The following is a 21,730-nucleotide window of genomic DNA, read 5'->3' on the forward strand; positions in this document are numbered from 1 at the left end:
GGGTCTAACATGAGGTCTGATAAAATAGGGGTCTGGGGTGGAGTCTGATATTAATATATAGCATGTGGCATGGCACTGGCAGGCTTTCTAATATTAATATAGGTGTGGGGTGTGATAATATTGGGGTCTGTTATGGGGTTTGACATTGACATAGGGGGGTCTGGTGCAGGGTCTGACAATATAGGGGGTCTAGTGTTGGATCTCGTCTGGGATCTTATAGTATAAGGGTTTGGTGTGGGGTCTGATAATATAGGGGTCTGACAGTATAGGGGTCTGGTGGGTGGTTTGACATTATTAGAAGGGGTTTGTTGCAGGGTCTGCCAATATAGGGGGTCTAGTGTGGGGTCCGATATTAACATAGGAGTTTTGTCTGGGATCTTGTAGTATAAGGGTCTGTTGTGTGGTCTAATAATATACTGTAGTGGTCTGTTGTGGGGTGTAATAATATAGATTTTTTTGGGAAGGGTATGATGTTATTATATGGTCTGGTGTGGGGTCTAATATGAATGTAGATAATATAGTGATCTGGTATGCGGTCTTATAATAACATAGGGGATCCGGTATGGGGTCTTATAATAATATAGGGGTTCTGGCGTGGGGTCTTATAATAATAAAGTGGGTCTGATAATAATATAGGAGTCTGGTTTGGGTGTTTTTCACTAGTTTCCCTCCTAATGGGTCATCTGAGCCATAGCCTGACCCCTACAATGTCAGGAAAAAAAGCAGAGCCTCCACCAGAGGGCGCTGGAGAAATGTAGAAATCCTGCTACATTGGAATGAATTGTATCATCACATCGCGCTTCATCTCCTGAAAAAAAACAAACCGGCTCCTTTAAATGCCTTACTGTCAGCACTGTCATAAACTGGGATGATATAATTGCACAGTACACACAGGCTCCTAATGGTTAATAAGACAGCCGTAATTATACTGCTTAGTAATGATTACGTCGTTAATTGATCTTATGGCCGCTGTTAAGTGTTAATTGAGAGAATCAGTCATGAAATAATCACTTATTTATAGCGCTGAGCTAAATTTAGTCTATAAAAGGTGACCTGTCTTACCGCTTTCCACCACTAGATGGCGGCAGAGCACACGCAGGTAATCACTGCATTGCACAGGAGCTGGTGTGCCGCACCCACCAGCATGGCCCCGCCCTTTCCGGCTTCATCCATAGATGTAACATGGGATGCTTTGCCCGGAGATGGGAACTTCCGGTGTACACCAGTTTCCTGGGCTGCTGACATTTAAATCCAGCTGGGAAAGGCAGATGTGCATCTGTGGGTCCAGTCCCGTTTCATTCAGCACTGGAGAGCAGAATCCTGCAGATTGCATTGAAGGGGGCTTATATTTTTGCTTCTGACCACCGATTGTATTCATTTGCATTGACAGTGCTGAGCAGATCACAGCAGAATCTGCCTCCTGTTCTGTTCTGTTTTTTTTTTTTTTTTGCCTCGCTGGATGCAGTGGTCCATATATTTCCAATAAATCCGGAAATATTTTGCAAATTTTTTTTTTTATTTCTATTTTGCAAAATATTGACCTTGTTAATTCCCTAAACTGTCCCCACTTCTGCCTCCAGACATGTTCAGCTGGCTGGGGAACGACGACCGGAGGAAAAAGGATCCTGAAGTTTTCCAGACGGTCAGTGATGGGCTGAAGAAACTGTACAAGACCAAACTGCTGCCCCTGGAAGAATATTACAAATTCCACGAGTTTCATTCTCCGGCCCTGGAAGATGCCGACTTTGATAACAAGCCGATGATCCTGCTGGTGGGACAGTACTCTACTGGGAAGACCACCTTCATCCGGTAGGTGCTCCATAGTGAGGAGGACAGGCTTTATAGGGGGCTCTGACACTACTCTACTGGGAAGACCACCTTCATCCGGTAGGTGCTCCATAGTGAGGAGGACAGGCTTTATAGGGGGATCTGACTGTACTCTACTGGGAAGACCACCTTCATCCGGTAGGTGCTCCATAGTGAGGAGGACAGGCTTTATAGGGGGATCTGACTGTACTCTACTGGGAAGACCACCTTCATCCGGTAGGTGCTCCATAGTGAGGAGGACAGGCTTTATAGGGGGATCTGACTGTACTCTTCTGGGAAGACCACCTTCATCCGGTAGGTGCTCCATAGTGAGGAGGACAGGCTTTATAGGGGGATCTGACTGTACTCTACTGGGAAGACCATCTTCATCCGGTAGGTGCTCCATAGTGAGGAGGACAGGCTTTATAGGGGGATCTGACTGTACTCTACTGGGAAGACCATCTTCATCCGGTAGGTGCTCCATAGTGAGGAGGACAGGCTTTATAGGGGGCTCTGACTGTACTCTACTGGGAAGACCACCTTCATCCGGTAGGTGCTCCATAGTGAGGAGGACAGGCTTTATAGGGGGCTCTGACAGTACTCTACTGGGAAGACCACCTTCATCCGGTAGGTGCTCCATAGTGAGGAGGACAGGCTTTATAGGGGGATCTGACTGTACTCTACTGGGAAGACCATCTTCATCCGGTAGGTGCTCCATAGTGAGGCACAGGCTTTATAGGGGGATCTGACTGTACTCTACTGGGAAGACCATCTTCATCCGGTAGGTGCTCCATAGTGAGGAGGACAGGCTTTATAGGGGGATCTGACTGTACTCTACTGGGAAGACCACCTTCATCCGGTAGGTGCTCCATAGTGAGGAGGACAGGCTTTATGGGGGGCTCTGACACTACTCTACTGGGAAGACCACCTTCATCCGATAGGTGCTCCATAGTGAGGAGGACAGGCTTTATGGGGGGCTCTGACACTACTCTACTGGGAAGACCACCTTCATCTGGTAGATGCTCCATAGTGAGGAGGACAGGCTTTATGGGGGGCTCTGACACTACTCTACTGGGAAGACCACCTTCATCTGGTAGGTGCTCCATAGTGAGGAGGACAGGCTTTATAGGGGGCTCTGACACTACTCTACTGGGAAGACCACCTTCATCTGGTAGGTGCTCCATAGTGAGGAGGACAGGCTTTATAGGGGGCTCTGACAGTACTCTACTGGGAAGACCACCTTCATCCGGTAGGTGCTCCATAGTGAGGAGGACAGGCTTTATAGGGGGCTCTGACAGTACTCTACTGGGAAGACCACCTTCATCTGGTAGGTGCTCCATAGTGAGGAGGACAGGCTTTATAGGGGGCTCTGACAGTACTCTACTGGGAAGACCACCTTCATCCGGTAGGTGCTCCATGGTGAGGAGGACAGGCTTTATGGGGGGCTCTGACAGTACTCTACTGGGAGACCACCTTCATCCGGTAGGTGCTCCATAGTGAGGAGGGCAGGCTTTATCGGGGGCTCTGACTGTGCTAGTCTTGGGTATGCAATATCCATCCATCCTACTGAGGGGTCCTATAATCTCCGCAGACCACAACATTTAAAAGGGGGCTTAATCATTACATAATGTAAAATTCAGCAATCTTCTATTATACTTTGTGCTTCAATTCCTCACCAGTTACAATATCTCTGCTTGCTGTAGATACATAGGATTGTTCTTGCTTACATCTCGTACTTCTCACAGCTGAGAGTTTGCTAAAATTGCATCCATTCTAGATAAACAGCCTGGACTCCGCTCAGAGAATTATTAGGTCAGGATTGGGGTCTGTACTTTTGAGTGTTTCCATTCACTGACAGCAAGCGGAGATGTTTAAAACCATGATGCATTAAGTGCACTAGAAAGTCCCAGATCTTTTCTTTATACAATGATTTTGCTTTGGAAACCCCCTTGAGCTGCTTTTATCTGCTTCCCCCAGCTAGGGCAGCGGCCTTTTAGAGGCTCTCAACTAAAAGTGGGCGCCTGTCATAAATGATGCATGAAACTTCAAAAGAGAAAGTAAAACTAAACATATGCTCCAAAGTGTGTTTATATAATATCACACAAATGAAGATCTAAATGGCTGCTGTCTTTTCAATGAACTTTGCATAGATCAATAGTGCGTGCAAATATAAGAAGCCTTGCAATGTACCTTAGGCCGGCGTCACACTCGGCGTAAGACAATACGGTCCGTATTTTATGGCCGTAATACGCAGAAATGTTCCCAAAATAGTGATCCGTATGTAATCCGTAGGCAGGGTGTGCATGGCATCCTCCGTATGTAATCCGTATGGCATCCGTATTGCGAGATTTTCTCGCAGGCTTGCAAAACTGACATCTAATGGATTTATGGGCTCAAATGTTCGTTAAAATATATATATATATATATATATATATATATTTCATTCAGCGCGAGATATGTGAAAAGCCGGTAATTCAGTTACCGGCTTTTGCTCTCTCCTTCCTAAACCCGACATGATATGAGACATGATTACATACAGTAAACCATCTCATATCCCCATATATTTATTTTTTTTTTGCATATTCCACACTACTAATGTTAGTAGTGTGTATGTGCAAAATTTGTGCGCTCTAGCTATTAAATTTAAGGGTTAAATGGCGGAAAAAATTGGCGTGGGCTCCTGCGCAATTTTCTCCGCCAGAGTAGTAAAGCCAGTGACTGAGGGCAGCTATTAATAGCCTGGAGAGGGTCCATGATTATTGGGCCCCCCCCCCTGGCTAAAAACATCTGCCCCCAGCCACCCCAGAAAAGGCACATCTGGAAGATGCGCCTATTCTGGCACTTGGCCACTCTCTTCCCATTCCCGTGTAGCGGTGGGATATGGGGTAATGAAGGGTTAATGTCACCTTGCTATTGTAAGGTGACATTAAGCCAGATTAATAATGGAGAGGCGTCAATTATGACACCTATCCATTATTAATCCAATAGTCTTCACAGTGGATTCACAGTGCATAATCTAGTACTGCTATGTGAATGCTGCCACTTTCTAGAAAGGCTGTTTCCACGATTACTTGTTTTTAAAGTATTTTTGAAAAAAAATGTAAGTAATGTATTTTACTTAATGGGTGCAGAAATAGTGTGTGTGTGGGGGGAAATCTGTAACATCCAAAAATTTACCTTGCCTGAGCGCTGGATTCACAGCTTCACTGCTTAGTAGTGCTGCGTACTATCCTCCATGCTGCTTCTACTTTCTAGTAAGTGGTTTCTCACCCTAGCGCTGAATTCACTGCTCAGTACTCCAGTATAATATCACCGATGCATCTACTTTTTAGTAAGTGTTTATCTTGCTTCAATGTTTGGATTCACAGCTACACTGGTCAGTACTCCTGTATAATGTCCTCCGGGCTGCTGCTTTTGAGCATGTGCTACATAGATACTGGAGAGCAGTAATCCCTCATTGTCTCTGTGTGCTGGATACCAGAGCAGATACTCACCAGCTCAGAAACAACTGGAAATTTGAGATGGAGACTGCAGAGGGGAAAACTGATGCAAAATGCAGGATACAAGTCATATAATGGAGAGAAATGTTGTTATTCCTCATGTTCACACAGTACTGAAGCCTCGTGAAATGACAGGTACACTTTATATATTAGGTGTGAATTGGAGGAGTAATAACCAGCATTGCATCACCTCTAGTGATTGTCACTAGTGATGAGCGAACGTGCTGGGATAAGGTGTTATCTTAGCATGCTCATGTGCTAGCACAGTGACTTCGGCGTGCTTGAATATGTTTGAGATCCCGCGGCTGCATGTCTCGCAGCTGATAGACACGCAGGTAATCCCTGCCTGTGTTGTGGCTGATTAACAGGTGTGGAGCATGCAGCCGCAGGTTTTCAAACATTTTACGTGCACGCCGAAGTCACTCAGCACATCGGCATGCTCAGATAACACCTTTTCCCGGCATGTTCACTCATCACCCAACTTTCTTAGACCCCCTGATTTATTGTAGGATCAGCACTGATGGACACAATGATCCCATGGGTAAGAGCAATATATGCGCCCTTTTGCAGTCCAGTCACTCATAATTCTACCTCCTTTGGATCTGGTAGTGCCCCCCTGACTTCTTGGGGCCCCTATACAGTTGCACCAATGGTATGTCTGCCCCTGACTGTCGGCCATATTGCTTGTCACTCTATTTTCCCAGAAAGGGAAACTTTTCCAAATGATCTTTCGCTCCCATCTGTGCCCAATATTCCTATTTTTAGCCTCTAATCTCCTCCGCAGGATAGTCTAGACCCCGCAGCAGGATTCCATATAATGACTTTCTCACTCCATCATCTTCATTTAATTAACCCTTTCTGGGTAACTCGTCCCATATTTAGGTCTAATGTTGTTTTTATGCATCCGGAGCTTCGTTCTGTAAGATGTCATTGAAAGGTCGTTATACCCAAAATGTCTATTGGTCTCTTTCATTTGTTGCACAGTGGGATTCGTTCTACTGCTTTCTGTTATTAGGGGGCTTTAGTGTTCGTCATTGGGGAACAGTCCGCACCCCCGTGACCACTACCTAATGTCACATGACTCCGGAGAGACCTTTTACATGATATGTGACTGATGGCAGGCGCTCCTATAATTCTGTCGCACCATTATAATCTGCTGATTATAGGACGTGGTAAATTATACATGTGGGTTAATGGGGTCCGGAGCTTCAGAGGACATTTCTGCTCTTCAATGATTGATGAGGGGCGCAGTGTAGATGTATGGGTGAGCCACGGAGGCAAAGGGGAGATTTTTCGGGGGAGTATGAGGAACGTAGGAGTAATGCCTATAAATAACGGTCGTCGGCAGCTTGGTGACGCCCCCCCTTCTTTTTTTTTTTTTTAAATAAGGTAAATACCCCAATACCTTCAGGCTGGTGCATTTTATCTGCACTGATACATTGTAACCAATAGGAGGAAAGAAACAAAAGAGCAATTTGCAGAGAATTGTTTAGCCTACATATCATTGCAGCAAACCCTCAGCCTCCAGGTGTAAACAGGATGTTTCTTCACTGACAGTAAGCAGAGGTTTTGAAAAATGGTAACAAATTGATACACAAAGACTCAAATTCATTAAAGGGGTTGTCCAGGCTTGGGGCTATGTGACCTCAGACTTGTGAATCCTCACGGCGCGCACAGTGTACGCTGTCAGGATTCTCCGGGGCACACTTCCCGCTGTGAGGATTCACAAGTCTGCAGTCACATAAAGTGACCCTTCAAGGCCATTATTAATGAATGGGGTCACTGGAGTAAGATGGCACCTTACAGCTGCAGTGCCGGCAGAAATATTACTCCGGTCATGGACATCAGAAAACCGTCAAATTCACAAAGGAGATTTCACCAGTTATCAGTTTATGAAATCCTCCATAAAGCTCAAAGTCCTTTACCACTGCGCACAGATTTCTGTTAATGGAAACCTGACGCGATCGCCTAGGGCCGTGTTCCCACGCAGCGTGTTTAATTTACTTTTCAGAATGTCCGATGTGTTTAACACCATGGTGCGGAGGAGACTGAGAATGTAATTTCTCTGTCTCCTCCATTGCCAGCGTCTGCAGGAATCGCACTGCACTCGGGTGACATCAGAGTGCAGCCCGATGTTTCACACGCACCCATAGACTTGTATGGGTGCGTACAATCCAATTCTTGCTGAATCCACATGAGAAAATAATGGCAGATGTGCACTGGCCCGTAGTTATTTATAAATTAAATTAAAAAAATTCTGGATTGCACTCGTCTGCTTTATTCGCTGATGTGCGTGAGCCCTAATGGTGCAGTCAGGCGGAATAGCTGACGGCCAGGTAATCGGCTAGTAGTCCTCTCGTGTTTGGTCAGGTCGAGCTACAGAAGTCTGAGTGCAAAAGGGGTCTTGTCCCCTATAGAGCTTTATGGGAAATCGGTCCAGGTGGTCCTGTCTTCTGTCCTCTAAGAAACCAGAATCTCCACTTTAAGAGGCCATTAAGCCTGTAACAATACTACGGTATTAAAAAGGGTATATATTAATGCATGGCTGTCAAATCTTATATTTTTTATTGGTGCAGAAGGGGACTTTTACATTTTTGTTGCACATGCTCTTGGAGAACTGTACTCTGCACAGGCAGAATATAATGCACTGTCCCTTTAAATTTTTGGCTTCTCAGATGTGTGTAAGAGGGTGAATGGGCCTTATTGATGGCTCTGAGTTTACCTGGCGGGGTATTAAATAAACCTATATTATTCCCACGGTAGAGAGATTGCGCACAATGGCACATTCACAATCTCGCTCGTCATGTAAAATGGTGTCCGTGGAGCCAAATGGCGTAATTACGACAACGGACATGGCAGCGGCCGGCGGCAATTGTTCTTGTTTATGAGAAATTGCATTCTGTAAACTCCATGACTCGGACTTTACCTTTTAGGGCCTGTGCACACATTACGTATGTGGTGCAGGAATGTCTGCATGTCTTGGTAGGAAAAATGCCGCGTACAATATGGCCGTAACTGCAGAACCTCTTCCTGCTGTCAGTGAATGGGAACATGCTTGTGAAAACGTATGTAGATGGCGTACGTGTCATAGCTGAGGGTTTGTTACAGTAGCATCCAGTGTAGACAATCCTCGGTAGACGCAGAATATTCTGGTGATTCTTATCCAGATAATTTACTGTTCTCCGCAGGAACTTGTGTGACATCCGCCATTTCTTTATTTATTTTTCCCTCCTCAGGTATCTCCTAGAACAGGACTTCCCTGGGATGAGGATCGGGCCGGAGCCCACCACCGACTCCTTCATCGCGGTGATGCAGGGGGATGTTGAAGGTGTTATTCCCGGCAATGCCCTAGTGGTGGACCCCAAAAAACCCTTCCGGAAACTGAATGCCTTTGGAAATGCTTTTCTGAACAGGTCAGTACTTGATCAGCTTGAGTGTCGTTAATAATCTACAGATGTAGCAGAGCTGACTGTGTCCTTGAATCTTTTTTTTTTGTATTGTGTTATGTCTGTTACAATAATGCTGGCAGTTTAGCTGCAGTCTCATGGAGTTCAGAGGGGACACATTATGCCGTTGCACCAGATAACAATCTCAGCACTGCTACATCTGTGTTGGCCACGAGGAAGGTGACGTTGTGCCAATTAAATTAGCAACCAGTCTGACCTAATTCCTTATCTGCTGCTCCTCCTCCCCTCTCACACACAGGCGGAGACAGACTGCAGCTTCATCTCCCTCCTCACCCTCTCCTCCTCTTCTGTTCAGTTACTGTGTGAAGCCCCTATTGATATAAGCCAGTTACGGATCCCCCAGTTCTCGGACTGGACGTCTGAGCATCCGCTGTTATCTGCTAAACACTGGAATTAGGCTAAGTTCACACTTTGCGGATTTTTCCGCAGCAGAATTCCAAAATCCGCAGTGAAAACCCGTCGCGGTTTTTACTGCGGTTTCTTCTGTGGATTTTCATCTGCAGTTTCCTATTGGAGCAGGTGAAAATCAGCAGAAAAGAAGTGACATGCTGCGGAATGTAATCCGCTGCGTTTCCGTGCGTTTTTTTTCCGCAGCATGTGCACAGCGTTTTTTGTTTCCCATAGGTTTACATTATACTGTAAACTCATGGGAAACTGCTGCAGATCCGCAGCGGTCAAATCCGCTGCGGATCCGCAGCAAAATCCGCAAAGTGTGAACATAGCCTTAGGTGACGGCCCGCGTCTGTTCTCTGCATCCAGCAGTGTTTACACTCCACAGTTATGCAGAGCCAGGAGCTCCGCGCTGTGTCCAATGACTTGCTAAAAGCTTAACAGCAAAATCTGTGCTCCCCCGAGACCGCTTGTACTGTAAGCGAGCCCAGCAAGATATGTTGTACGGCATGATGGAGATTACAGGGCGAAGGAAGCGATGCCCCAGAGATGGCGGAGTGAAGGCACATCCGCCTTAGCTTGCTGAAATGTTATGAAAAGCCTCATATGGTATTTCGGCACATTGCGGGGCCGGCGTGGTGTGAGAATTGCACAGTGTAGAGCCGGAGTGGTGTGACATTTACATGGTGCGTGGTGTGAGATTTGCACGGTGCGGAGCCGGCGTAGTGTGAGATTTGCAGGGTGCAGAGCCAACAACCAGCTCTGGTTCCAGACATGATTTTGTTAATTCCTGGCAGAGCTTGATGTTTCCACATTTCCGGTGACTTATTAATCCGATTTTCCTCTGCCCGGAGAATCTCTTTAAGGGCGCAGTCAGACGGCCGTATAAACCGGACCGAGACTGGAAGGCAGCGCACGGACTGGCCGCGAATCTCCCGACCCAAGTGTGACAGCAGCATAGAAATACATGGACTGTCACACTCGGGAGATCCGCGGCCAGTCCGTGCACTGCTGTCCGGTCATCTGACTGCACCCTTAGGCCAGGTAACGCCCTGTACGTTGTGGTGGGATCTGTCCGTCCTCTGGGTCTTGGTAGGAATATCAGGAATGTGCGCCGTGACCGAGGTGTGAATAGTCGCGTACCCCTACTGATAAGGTGTGAGGTCGGGATCACACGAGACCATCTCTGTGACGCCGCAGGAATGTTTGTCCTCTAAGCTCTAATTAAATGCCTGGCGGAGCGGGTCTGCTGGGAGTAGTGGTTATTACAGGGTGGGTCACTTATAATGCCTCGTGAGTTGTCTTGACCCTTTTATGTGGATGTGTGTCTTATATTAGATCTCCATTTACCATTTTGTTGCAGATTTTTGTTCTCTTTATTTAAAATAAAATGATCTCCAAAAATGTTTCGGTCTGAAGTCTGTCAGCAGGCAGGTTGGCTGTTGATGGATCTCGTTTTTATTTTTCCCTGATCCTCAATTGCTCACTAACATCAAAATAATTCTTTTAGGAATACTGAACCGCTGCCTTGGTCTATCCCGCACTAATGAGTCACAAAACGCCCCATAAGTGGACGCTGTCAGGATTTTACTATGTAATCTGAGAACCGCATGATGTAGGGACAGAAACCCTGACTCCAACCACGTCACTTAGTGAGCTGCCCGCTGTAGTTTTGATCTGCTAAAACTGATTTTATAACTAGAGGACTAGCAGTGCTCTGCATAGCCTCACGTTCCCCACTGATTGGCAGCTTTCTGCCTATGCACAGGGTACACAGAAAGATGCCAATTGAAGAAGAGCAAATGTTCTCTGACAATGTGTTATATGAGCATGCTCGGATGCTATCTATTTTTTAAATCCATAGTCTTGGGTTAAGCTATTTTACCGTTTTGTGTATACAGCTCCTATGCGGACCTTTGTGCTATAATGTAGCAGACTACATACAGGGTTAGATGGTTGTCTGTAGCTATGGAGACGCATAGATAAATATTGGGATTTTTTTTTTTTGTGATTGAGGCGTTATAAAGTTGCTGCATTCTTTAGTCTCATCACATTAGAGCTGTAGAAAACCCTCTTGTGCAGAGCTATTTTCTAGTTATTTGTTTCGTTCCTCTGTAGAAGTGACGGCTCTGATGGGGGTAGTTGTCACTGGGGTTTCCCGGAGTAGCGTTATACAGGTCGTTACATAGATGTGCAGATCTGGAGCCTGGGAAAGCTGAGTGATTAACTCTCTAGATCCCATAGTACAGTTGATTATTGCAGGCAGATTCTACAAGGTCTTGTAATTGCTGTGGATATTTGGTGGAGTTTTCTGTCCCCGGTCCTGATGGTGAGGTCAGGCCGGGCTCCGCTTCTTCTGTCCTCACACTGGAGCCCTGTGACCGCGGCTCTGCCCGGTGCGGAGCGGACATGTGACACATTGTGTGACGGCAGCGGACAGAGCGGCTTCTTATGTAACGGGGCCGCTCTATTCATGCAGGGTCCATAACCGGCCAGGGCATTTTCCAGTTCATTGGAGCGGTGCACAACGTGTCCAGCACCAGAACTGTGCAAATTATAGAGGCCGATAACACTAATATCACAGGAGCGGCCTCGCCTGCCCCCGGCACACTGCTGAAATACTCTGTGCTGCTGGGGTGGCCGCTACTTCCAGTATGTGAGCTCTCACAAATGCTTCATGCTGCTGGTGATCCTGTGTGTGTGTTTTTTTTTTTTTTTTTTTTTTTCCCTTTTTCCTCCCCTGTCTGTGACCTCCTATAAGACCAGCACGTGCCTCTCATTAAATACTCTGTGCTGCTGTGCGACTCTGGTCCATCTGCTATTTAACACTCCGTTTGCATTCTATTACTAGATCAGCACATTGCTGTACCGAAATACTCTGTGCTGCTGTAATATTCCCCCCTGAAATACTCTGTGCTGCTGTAATATTCCCCCCTGAAATACTCTGTGCTGCTGTAATATTCCCCCCTGAAATACTGTGCTGCTGTAATATTCCCTCCTGAAATACTCTGTGCTGCTGTAATATTCCCTCCTGAAATACTGTGCTACTGTAATATTCCCTCCTGAAATACTCTGTGCTGCTGTAATATTCCCTCCTGAAATACTGTGCTGCTGTAATATTCCCTCCTGAAATACTCTGTGCTGCTGTAATATTCCCTCCTGAAATATCCTGTGCTGCTGTAATATTCCCTCCTGAAATACTGTGCTGCTGTAATATTCCCTCCTGAAATACTCTGTGCTGCTGTAATATTCCCTCCTGAAATATCCTGTGCTGCTGTAATATTCCCCCCTGAAATACTCTGTGCTGCTGTAATATTCCCCCCTGAAATACTCTGTGCTGCTGTAATATTCCCTCCTGAAATATCCTGTGCTGCTGTAATATTCCCTCCTGAAATACTGTGCTGCTGTAATATTCCCTCCTGAAATACTCTGTGCTGCTGTAATATTCCCTCCTGAAATATCCTGTGCTGCTGTAATATTCCCCCCTGAAATACTCTGTGCTGCTGTAATATTCCCCCCTGAAATACTCTGTGCTGCTGTAATATTCCCCCCTGAAATACTGTGCTGCTGTAATATTCCCTCCTGAAATACTCTGTGCTGCTGTAATATTCCCTCCTGAAATACTCTGTGCTGCTGTAATATTCCCTCCTGAAATACTGTGCTGCTGTAATATTCCCTCCTGAAATACTCTGTGCTGCTGTAATATTCCCTCCTGAAATATCCTGTGCTGCTGTAATATTCCCTCCTGAAATACTCTGTGCTGCTGTAATATTCCCTCCTGAAATACCCTGTGCTGCTGTAATATTCCCTCCTGAAATACTCTGTGCTGCTGTAATATTCCCTCCTGAAATACCCTGTGCTGCTGTAATATTCCCTCCTGAAATACCCTGTGCTGCTGTAATATTCCCTCCTGAAATACTCTGTGCTGCTGTAATATTCCCTCCTGAAATACTCTGTGCTGCTGTAATATTCGCTCCTGAAATATCCTGTGCTGCTGTAATATTCCCTCCTGAAATACTGTGCTGCTGTAATATTCCCTCCTGAAATACCCTGTGCTGCTGTAATATTCCCTCCTGAAATACTCTGTGCTGCTGTAATATTCCCTCCTGAAATATCCTGTGCTGCTGTAATATTCCCTCCTGAAATACCCTGTGCTGCTGTAATATTCCCTCCTGAAATACTCTGTGCTGCTGTAATATTCCCTCCTGAAATACTGTGCTGCTGTAATATTCCCTCCTGAAATACCCTGTGCTGCTGTAATATTCCCTCCTGAAATACTCTGTGCTGCTGTAATATTCCCTCCTGAAATACTCTGTGCTGCTGTAATATTCCCTCCTGAAATACTCTGTGCTGCTGTAATATTCCCTCCTGAAATACCCTGTGCTGCTGTAATATTCCCTCCTGAAATATCCTGTGCTGCTGTAATATTCCCTCCTGAAATACCCTGTGCTGCTGTAATATTCCCTCCTGAAATACTCTGTGCTGCTGTAATATTCCCTCCTGAAATATCCTGTGCTGCTGTAATATTCCCTCCTGAAATACCCTGTGCTGCTGTAATATTCCCTCCTGAAACTCTGTGCTGCTGTAATATTCCCTCCTGAAATACTGTGCTGCTGTAATATTCGCTCCTGAAATACCCTGTGCTGCTGTAATATTCCCTCCTGAAATACTGTGCTGCTGTAATATTCCCTCCTGAAATACCCTGTGCTGCTGTAATATTCCCTCCTGAAATACTCTGTGCTGCTGTAATATTCCCTCCTGAAATACCCTGTGCTGCTGTAATATTCCCTCCTGAAATACTGTGCTGCTGTAATATTCCCTCCTGAAATACTCTGTGCTGCTGTAATATTCCCTCCTGAAATACCCTGTGCTGCTGTAATATTCCCTCCTGAAATACTCTGTGCTGCTGTAATATTCCCTCCTGAAATATCCTGTGCTGCTGTAATGTTCCCTCCTGAAATACCCTGTGCTGCTGTAATATTCCCTCCTGAAATACTCTGTGCTGCTGTAATATTCCCTCCTGAAATATCCTGTGCTGCTGTAATATTCCCTCCTGAAATACCCTGTGCTGCTGTAATATTCCCTCCTGAAATACCCTGTGCTGCTGTAATATTCCCTCCTGAAATACTCTGTGCTGCTGTAATATTCCCTCCTGAAATACCCTGTGCTGCTGTAATATTCCCTCCTGAAATACTGTGCTGCTGTAATATTCCCTCCTGAAATACTCTGTGCTGCTGTGGTCCAGGTATTAACTCGTCTAACCATTCTCGGAGCCCACGTAGAAACGTCTACAGTAAATCTTCTCATACTGGTTTGTTCTCTGTTCTGCAGGTTTGTCTGTGCCCAGTTGCCCAACCCCGTCCTGGAGAGCATCAGCGTCATTGACACCCCCGGGATCCTGTCTGGAGAGAAGCAGCGGATAAGTCGAGGTGAGGGTCCCTGCGTCTGTGCTGGTGCCGATGGTATAACATGGGTGCTGCACAGATTACATGTCCGCTCCTTAGATTTCTTGATTCCGTATCACTGGGATTCTAAGCGTCAGCTCTCCAGATGGGTCATAATAAGACGTTGCCGCTTTGTAATCTGCATTATGTCTGGATTGTTTAGGATCGCTGCCTGCTCTCGGAGAGTGAAAGCCTCCTCCTTCACACTGTGCAAGCAATCCTGTTCATAGTAACTAGTGATGAGCGATCGTCCTCGAATAAGGTGTTATCTGAGCATGCTTGGATGCTAACCGCGTGACTTCAGCGTACTCGAACAATATGTTCGAGTCCCCGCAGCTGCATGTCTCACCGATGTTTGACAGCTGCAACACATGCAGGGATTGCTTAACAAACAGGTAATCCCTGCATGTGCTGTGGCTGTTAGGGACACACAGGCGTAGAGACTTGAACGTATTATTCGAGCACGCCGAAGACTCTGTTAGCACCCGAGCATGCTCAGATAACACCTTACCCCAGCATGGTCGCTCATCACGAATAGTGACCCATCTCCTCCTCGAATGTTGCCAGTGATTCCTGTTACGTAGCTTTATAATTCTGTCTCTGGCCTGACCCAATCGTTATGGGTTTGTGACAATGTGTTGGTAATAGCAGTGAGATCGGCCTGGGCTCCAGGACAGACACTTGGGCTACATTCCTATAATGAGCTTTTGGTGTTTTTTGTTTTTTTGCTGTGGCAAAAACGCAGCGTCTTTATAAGTCTGGCAATGTGGATGGGATTCATAGATATACAGGTCCTTCTCAAAAAATTAGCATATAGTGTTAAATTTCATTATTTACCATAATGTAATGATTACAATTAAACTTTCATATATTATAGATTCATTATCCACCAACTGAAATTTGTCAGGTCTTTTATTGTTTTAATACTGATGATTTTGGCATACAACTCCTGATAACCCAAAAAACCTGTCTCAATAAATTAGCATATTTCACCCATCCAATCAAATAAAAGTGTTTTTTAATAACAAACAAAAAAACCATCAAATAATAATGTTCAGTTATGCACTCAATACTTGGTCGGGAATCCTTTGGCAGAAATGACTGCTTCAATGCGGCGTGGCATGGAGGCAATCAGCCTGTGACACTGCTGAGATGTTATGGAGGCCCAGGATGCTTCAATAGCGGCCTTAAGCTCATCCAGAGTGTTGGGTCTTGCGTCTCTCAACTTTCTCTTCACAATATCCCACAGATTCTCTATGGGGTTCAGGTCAGGAGAGTTGGCAGGCCAATTGAGCACAGTAATACCATGGTCAGTAAACCATTTACCAGTGGTTTTGGCACTGTGAGCAGGTGCCAGGTCGTGCTGAAAAATGAAATCTTCATCTCCATAAAGCATTTCAGCCGATGGAAGCATGAAGTGCTCCAAAATCTCCTGATAGCTAGCTGCATTGACCCTGCCCTTGATGAAACACAGTGGACCAACACCAGCAGCTGACATGGCACCCCACACCATCACTGACTGTGGGTACTTGACACTGGACTTCAGGCATTTTGGCATTTCCTTCTCCCCAGTCTTCCTCCAGACTCTGGCACTTGATTTCCGAATGACATGCAAAATTTGCTTTCATCAGAAAAAAGTACTTGGGACCACTTAGCAACAGTCCAGTGCTGCTTCTCTGTAGCCCAGGTCAGGCGCCTCTGCCGCTGTTTATGGTTCAAAAGTGGCTTTACCTGGGGAATGCGGCACCTGTAGCCCATTTCCTGCACACGCCTGTGCACGGTGGCTCTGGATGTTTCCACACCAGACTCAGTCCACTGCTTCCTCAGGTTCCCCAAGGTCTGGAATCGGTCCTTCTCCACAATCTTCCTCAGGGTCCGGTCTCCTCTTCTCGTTGTACAGCGTTTTCTGCCACATTGTTTCCTTCCAACAGACTTACCATTGAGGTGCCTTGATACAGCACTCTGGGAACAGCCTATTTGTTGAGAAATTTCTTTCTGGGTCTTACCCTCTTGCTTGAGGGTGTCAATGATGGCCTTCTTGACATCTGTCAGGTCGCTAGTCTTAGGCTACGTTCACATTTTTTTTTTTTTTTTTTTTTTTTTTTAGGGGAGACAAGCAGACATTACTTCAGTAGAATTAAACATGGTAGCTGTATCATAAGAGAACCACTTAAGAGTAGGTTAGATGAAATATGCATAGACAAGAATAGTATATGTATCTCTCTAAACTATGTAATAACAGATGAATATATCAACTTTAAAGGAGCAGTAGGATACGGGTTAACTAAAAAATAGTGTAGGCCAGCGGCTGAGATTATGTATAAAGCTGCATAATAAAATAAGTAGCCTCACTTAATCAATATTGCAAAAATTTAGTAACCAGAATTAGCGTAACTGATGGGAAAAAATGACAGCCTGTCAAGGTAGGACCATCAATAATGGTCCAATACTAATTGGGCAACAAGATCGGTTCAATCACATGTTGTGACCTGGACTATACAAAGAGAAGAGAAACATTCAGGAGTTAATTTTGGTTTTGGAAGTAGGGTCAGAAGAAGATCCGGGATGTCCTATACCCGCACGATCTAGGAAGTTCATCGCCTCTGCTGGAGAAGTAAAAGTACGCCATTTTGCCGCGAAGAGGAATCTCAGGTTAGCGAACTGGTGCCAGTTATATTGCATTCCAGCCTGGTGCAGTCTATTGGTGGCGAGCTGAAACATTTTACGTTTTTGCATAGTGTCCTTGCACAGATCCCTGTACAATGTCAAGTGTCCATAGTGAGACGAGAGGAACCTTGGCTCCCTTGCGGCGACGAGCAACGAGTCTCTAAGCCAATTGGGGTATAGTGAGACGATAACATCCGCGGCAGTATTAGGCGGGAGAAAGGGAGGTCTCCGTATCCTGAATGCTTTTACTATTAGGTTTTTACCTTTAGTTTCGGGGAGCATGTAAGATATCATAGAGGAAATATATTTTTCTAGCTGGGATTTCCCCACCGATTCCGGGATACCGCGGACTTTCAAGTTGTTTTTTCTTTTGTAATTTTCAAAATCAGTTAATTTGGCTCTGAAGGAGTCTATATCGTTTTTTAGATTGACCAGGGGATCTGGACGTGCAGGCTCGCCCTCCGCATTATTGCAAGACGCCAACCCTTGGTGTTTGCTTGGAGAGTAGGATTTATTCGGGATGTTAGGGGAATCATCAGAGGTCGTGTTGGCGATAGAGAATGGGGCACCGCCAAAATGCGAGAAAACTTCTCTGAATAGTTTTTTGAATATTTTTTTCAGATAACCTAGTTCCTTTTAGCTCCATAGATGACAAAAGAGCCCTACACAGGTTGACCATGAATTTCATAGAGGGATACTCGTCAGAGGCCACAATTTTATCAATTGGGGAATAATTAGGGACCTCAGTACAAGGCTGCTCCTGCTCCATGTCGCTCACATATGAGGTTTTTGATGTGTCATCTGAGCCACTTAAGTCCTCCATATCGCTGGACTCCTCTGAGCACCCCTCTAAATCTGTTAACCCCTCATTGTCACAGTCATCCATAAGATCTTTATAATCACGTTCGGAGGAAGCTGAAGACGCTGTGTGACTGATTGATTGCGCCTCCCTCCCCACCAAAGATGTCATAGAGAGGTCAGGGGTCAAGTAAGGGTTATGAAAAATAGACTGTTCTTTAAGTTTTTCTTCAATCCCAATGGCGAAAGATTTAATAAGTGATTTGGGCAGCAAAGCAGCATGTTCAGCCATTTTACCAAATGAGGTGTATTCCTTATCATATAGGCACTCATTGGTGGTGTTCATTTGGTTACTCGATTTTATTTCTAATGCCTCCTTCCTATCAAAAGTCCGTAGTGGGGGTGAGAGGGAGCCACAACCAAGGCTGAGTCCCTGCTGTGAATATGGCTCCGCCCCAACTCTCACAAACCTGCCCCCTCTTTGATTATCTCTCTCAGTCTCACCTTTAATAGCGTTGCTTTTATTGGGGATCAACCTCCCCCCCCTACTCTGGGGGGGCGATCGCTTCCCCAAGCACTCTCCCTCGAAAGCCAATGCAGCAGGCGAGACCCGCCGCTTCTCTGTATATTCGCTGTCCCCTGCTGCAGCTCCCGGCGTCTGGCATCTCCTGTCACTTCCGGGTACGAACTCCTTCGCATCGTACCTCAATGAGCTGCGCTGCATCGGCGGGATCACTCCGCCGCCGGTCTGTCGCTCCGTCCCGTTCTCCGCTCCTGGCTCCCATAGCGACGCGGTGGCTTGCGTCGCTGATATGGATCCACGGCTCCCTCTCCTCACCGCCCGGCGTCTCTGATTTGCCCGGCGCCGCTGGTTTGACAGGCGTCGGGATCCCCGAAGCCGGCACCTCTGCGCCGTCCAGCGTATCCCTCCGCCGCGTCGCTGCATTGTAAATCTCAGCGGTCCCTCTGCCTCCCACCGATGTACCTGCAGTCTTTGTCAGAGTTGGGGCAGGGGAGCTCGGAGCTGCAGTCTGGGTGATTTTCTGTGCACTTTGGTGCCGCAGGACCGCTGGTTTTCGGCTGTTAGTTCCACTGCTTAGGCTCCCGGGACTTCTTTCTTTCCCACCAGGGGGAAGCCTGCTGCTGCCGCCATTGTTTTTCTCCCGGGTACTTCTCTGCCCAAATGAGGGAGAATTCTTAGGTGTGCCAGCGATTTTCCTCTTCCCTCTTGATCCTGGCATGTTTATAGGTGTTGAGGAATAGAATAGTCCAGATATATGTAGGCTAAATTAGTAGCAATTAAGGGATTAGCAGGAGCCCTGCACAGGCACGTCCACTCCTGTCCCTTGGCAAACCACGCCCCCCGACACGTGCGTCGTTTTAGATGCTAGCGTCGGACGCAAGAAAACGCTACAAGTTGCATTTTTCTTGCGTCCGATTTCGTCAAAAAACGACGCGCGCGTTTTTCCGTGCGTTGCGTCGCCGACGCAGGGCGGCGCAACGCTAGTGTGAACGTAGACTTACCCATGATGGGGGTTTTGAGTAATGAACCAGGCAGGGAGTTTATAAAAGCCTCAGGTATCTTTTGCATGTGTTTAGAGTTAATTAGTTGATTCAGAAGATTAGGGTAATAGGTCGTTTAGAGAACCTTTTCTTGATATGCTAATTTATTGAGACAGGTTTTTTGGGTTATCAGGAGTTGTATGCCAAAATCATCAGTATTAAAACAATAAAAGACCTGACAAATTTCAGTTGGTGGATAATGAATCTATAATATATGAAAGTTTAATTGTAATCATTACATTATGGTAAATAATTAAATTTAACACTATATGCTAATTTTTTGAGAAGGACGTGTATGTGCTTTTTTTTTTTTTTTTTTTTTTTATACACTGCGTAAACTGATCTGCAGTTCGAGTTTCCAGTCCGCAGCATGTCCATTTCCTTATACATACGATGAGTTTTTCTGTTCAGATTTTCCCCAAACACTTTCCACATCGGAGATGGAAATTCCACAGGTAAAGAACACACTTGTGTTTTTAGTGCGGTTCCAGAATAGAAACACCTCGAATCCGCACCTAAAGTCTATCAATAAAGTTGTCAAAGCCAAATACTATGAAGTATCAAAAACTAAAACCACAGCGTCAGAAAACTCAATGAAAAGCGTAAAATAAAGAGGTGCAGAAATACTGCGGCATTAAACGCTCCTCTCCGGAACATAGCCGTATGATGCTGCAGCGTTTCACGCTGCCCCCGCTGATACATTGTAACAAAACATTGCCCATGGTAAAACAACAAACAAATGCTGGCTATTAATGACTTTTGTTCAGAATTTTCTTGAGAGATATATATATATATATATAAATTTGCGTGGCCACTGTTATATATCGCGTATTCTAGAATATGTATGTATGTATATAGCAGCCACATAGTATATAGCACAGGCCGCGTAGTATATAGGAGCCAAATACTACGTGGCCTTTGCTATATACTATGTGGATACATACATACTTACATACATGTGTGTAACCGGTTAAAAAAGAAAAAATAAACATACTCACCTTCCGAGGGCCCCTTGTAGTCCTGTCGCCTGTGCTCGCGGCAGGTTCCAGTCCCAGGGTTGGTATGAGCGCAGGACCTGTGATGACGTCGCTGTCACATGACCGTGACGTCATGGCAGGTCCTTTTCCCATAACGTCCTTGGCACCGGAACCTGCCGCTTGCACTGCCGAGGACAGCGCGCCACGTCGGAGGGTGAGAATAACTTTTTTTTATTATTATTTTTAACATTAGCTCGTTTTACTATTGCATACACAGCATCAGTAGTAAAGAGTTGGTCACACTTGCAAAAATGTCTAAGTGCACTCTGAAGCTGACCACACCACTAAGAAAAAATTCCTATATAACAAGACCAATATTAATAAAGACCTATGATAGTTGGGGCCCCTGTTGACCATTTTTTATTGGGCCCAAAAGCTTCAAGCTTCACCAATGGGATTCACCAAGTGTGTAATAGACTGTCTCTTCCTCTATTGGACCTGATTAACCATTTCATGTGAAAACCTTTACTAAGAGAAGTTTCTAAGATTAGAAGAAAGAGGGGGGGGAAAAAAAAACAGCGCCACCCTTTCCCATAGGCTGCAGCTAGTATTGCAGTTCACCCTTATCCATGTGAGTGAGGAGCAGCTGTAATGCCAGAAAACCCTGAGACTTGGCATCACACAGTCTTCACAAGGAGGGCAGCAACCTGGCACAATGGTGGCACTGTGCTAGGAGAAACATGCTGCTCTTATTCCAAAATCTGGGAGGATTCTTTCCTTCCGGGTGGGATCTCTATGGCCGGAGGTGTTGCTGGCTCCAGACCATAGGTTTAGGTGTCCACACAGCTGTGATTTCTTATTGCGCCAATGCTCGGCTGTCGCATCACAGGAAATCCTAGTGTGCGGTAATGTCACGGTCGGAACGTCGCGTTTTGTACAACCTTTCATGCCTAGAAAGAGGCGATGGCGATGGCCAGCCTCTCAGATAAAACTACCATCCCCACCCTCCCTTCCTGAGGACATGGCTAGCCTGACCTGCACAGTGAGGATGTGGAGGGCCCTTCTAGGGGTCATCATCATTGTGGCCCCTGCTTCCTCATAATCAAGTGGGACAACTT

At 45.8% G+C, this 21,730-nt stretch overlaps 1 protein-coding gene across 1 annotated transcript in view; it reads left to right on the forward strand.

The window, feature by feature from the left end:
- Positions 1-1,194: 1,194 nt before the first annotated feature.
- The window catches only part of EHD3 (EH domain containing 3), a 48,449-nt gene continuing 27,913 nt past the window's right edge, over positions 1,195-21,730 (forward strand). The window contains exons 1-3 of the mRNA XM_069768382.1: positions 1,195-1,809; positions 8,543-8,719; positions 14,495-14,592. Of these exons, the coding sequence (XP_069624483.1) occupies positions 1,583-1,809; positions 8,543-8,719; positions 14,495-14,592 (502 nt within the window). The 5' untranslated portion in view covers positions 1,195-1,582. The remainder of the gene's footprint in view (positions 1,810-8,542; positions 8,720-14,494; positions 14,593-21,730) is intronic.

This window comes from Ranitomeya imitator, chromosome 5 (assembly GCF_032444005.1).
Source record: "Ranitomeya imitator isolate aRanImi1 chromosome 5, aRanImi1.pri, whole genome shotgun sequence".
In the NCBI taxonomy this organism is placed as follows: domain Eukaryota; kingdom Metazoa; phylum Chordata; class Amphibia; order Anura; family Dendrobatidae; genus Ranitomeya; species Ranitomeya imitator.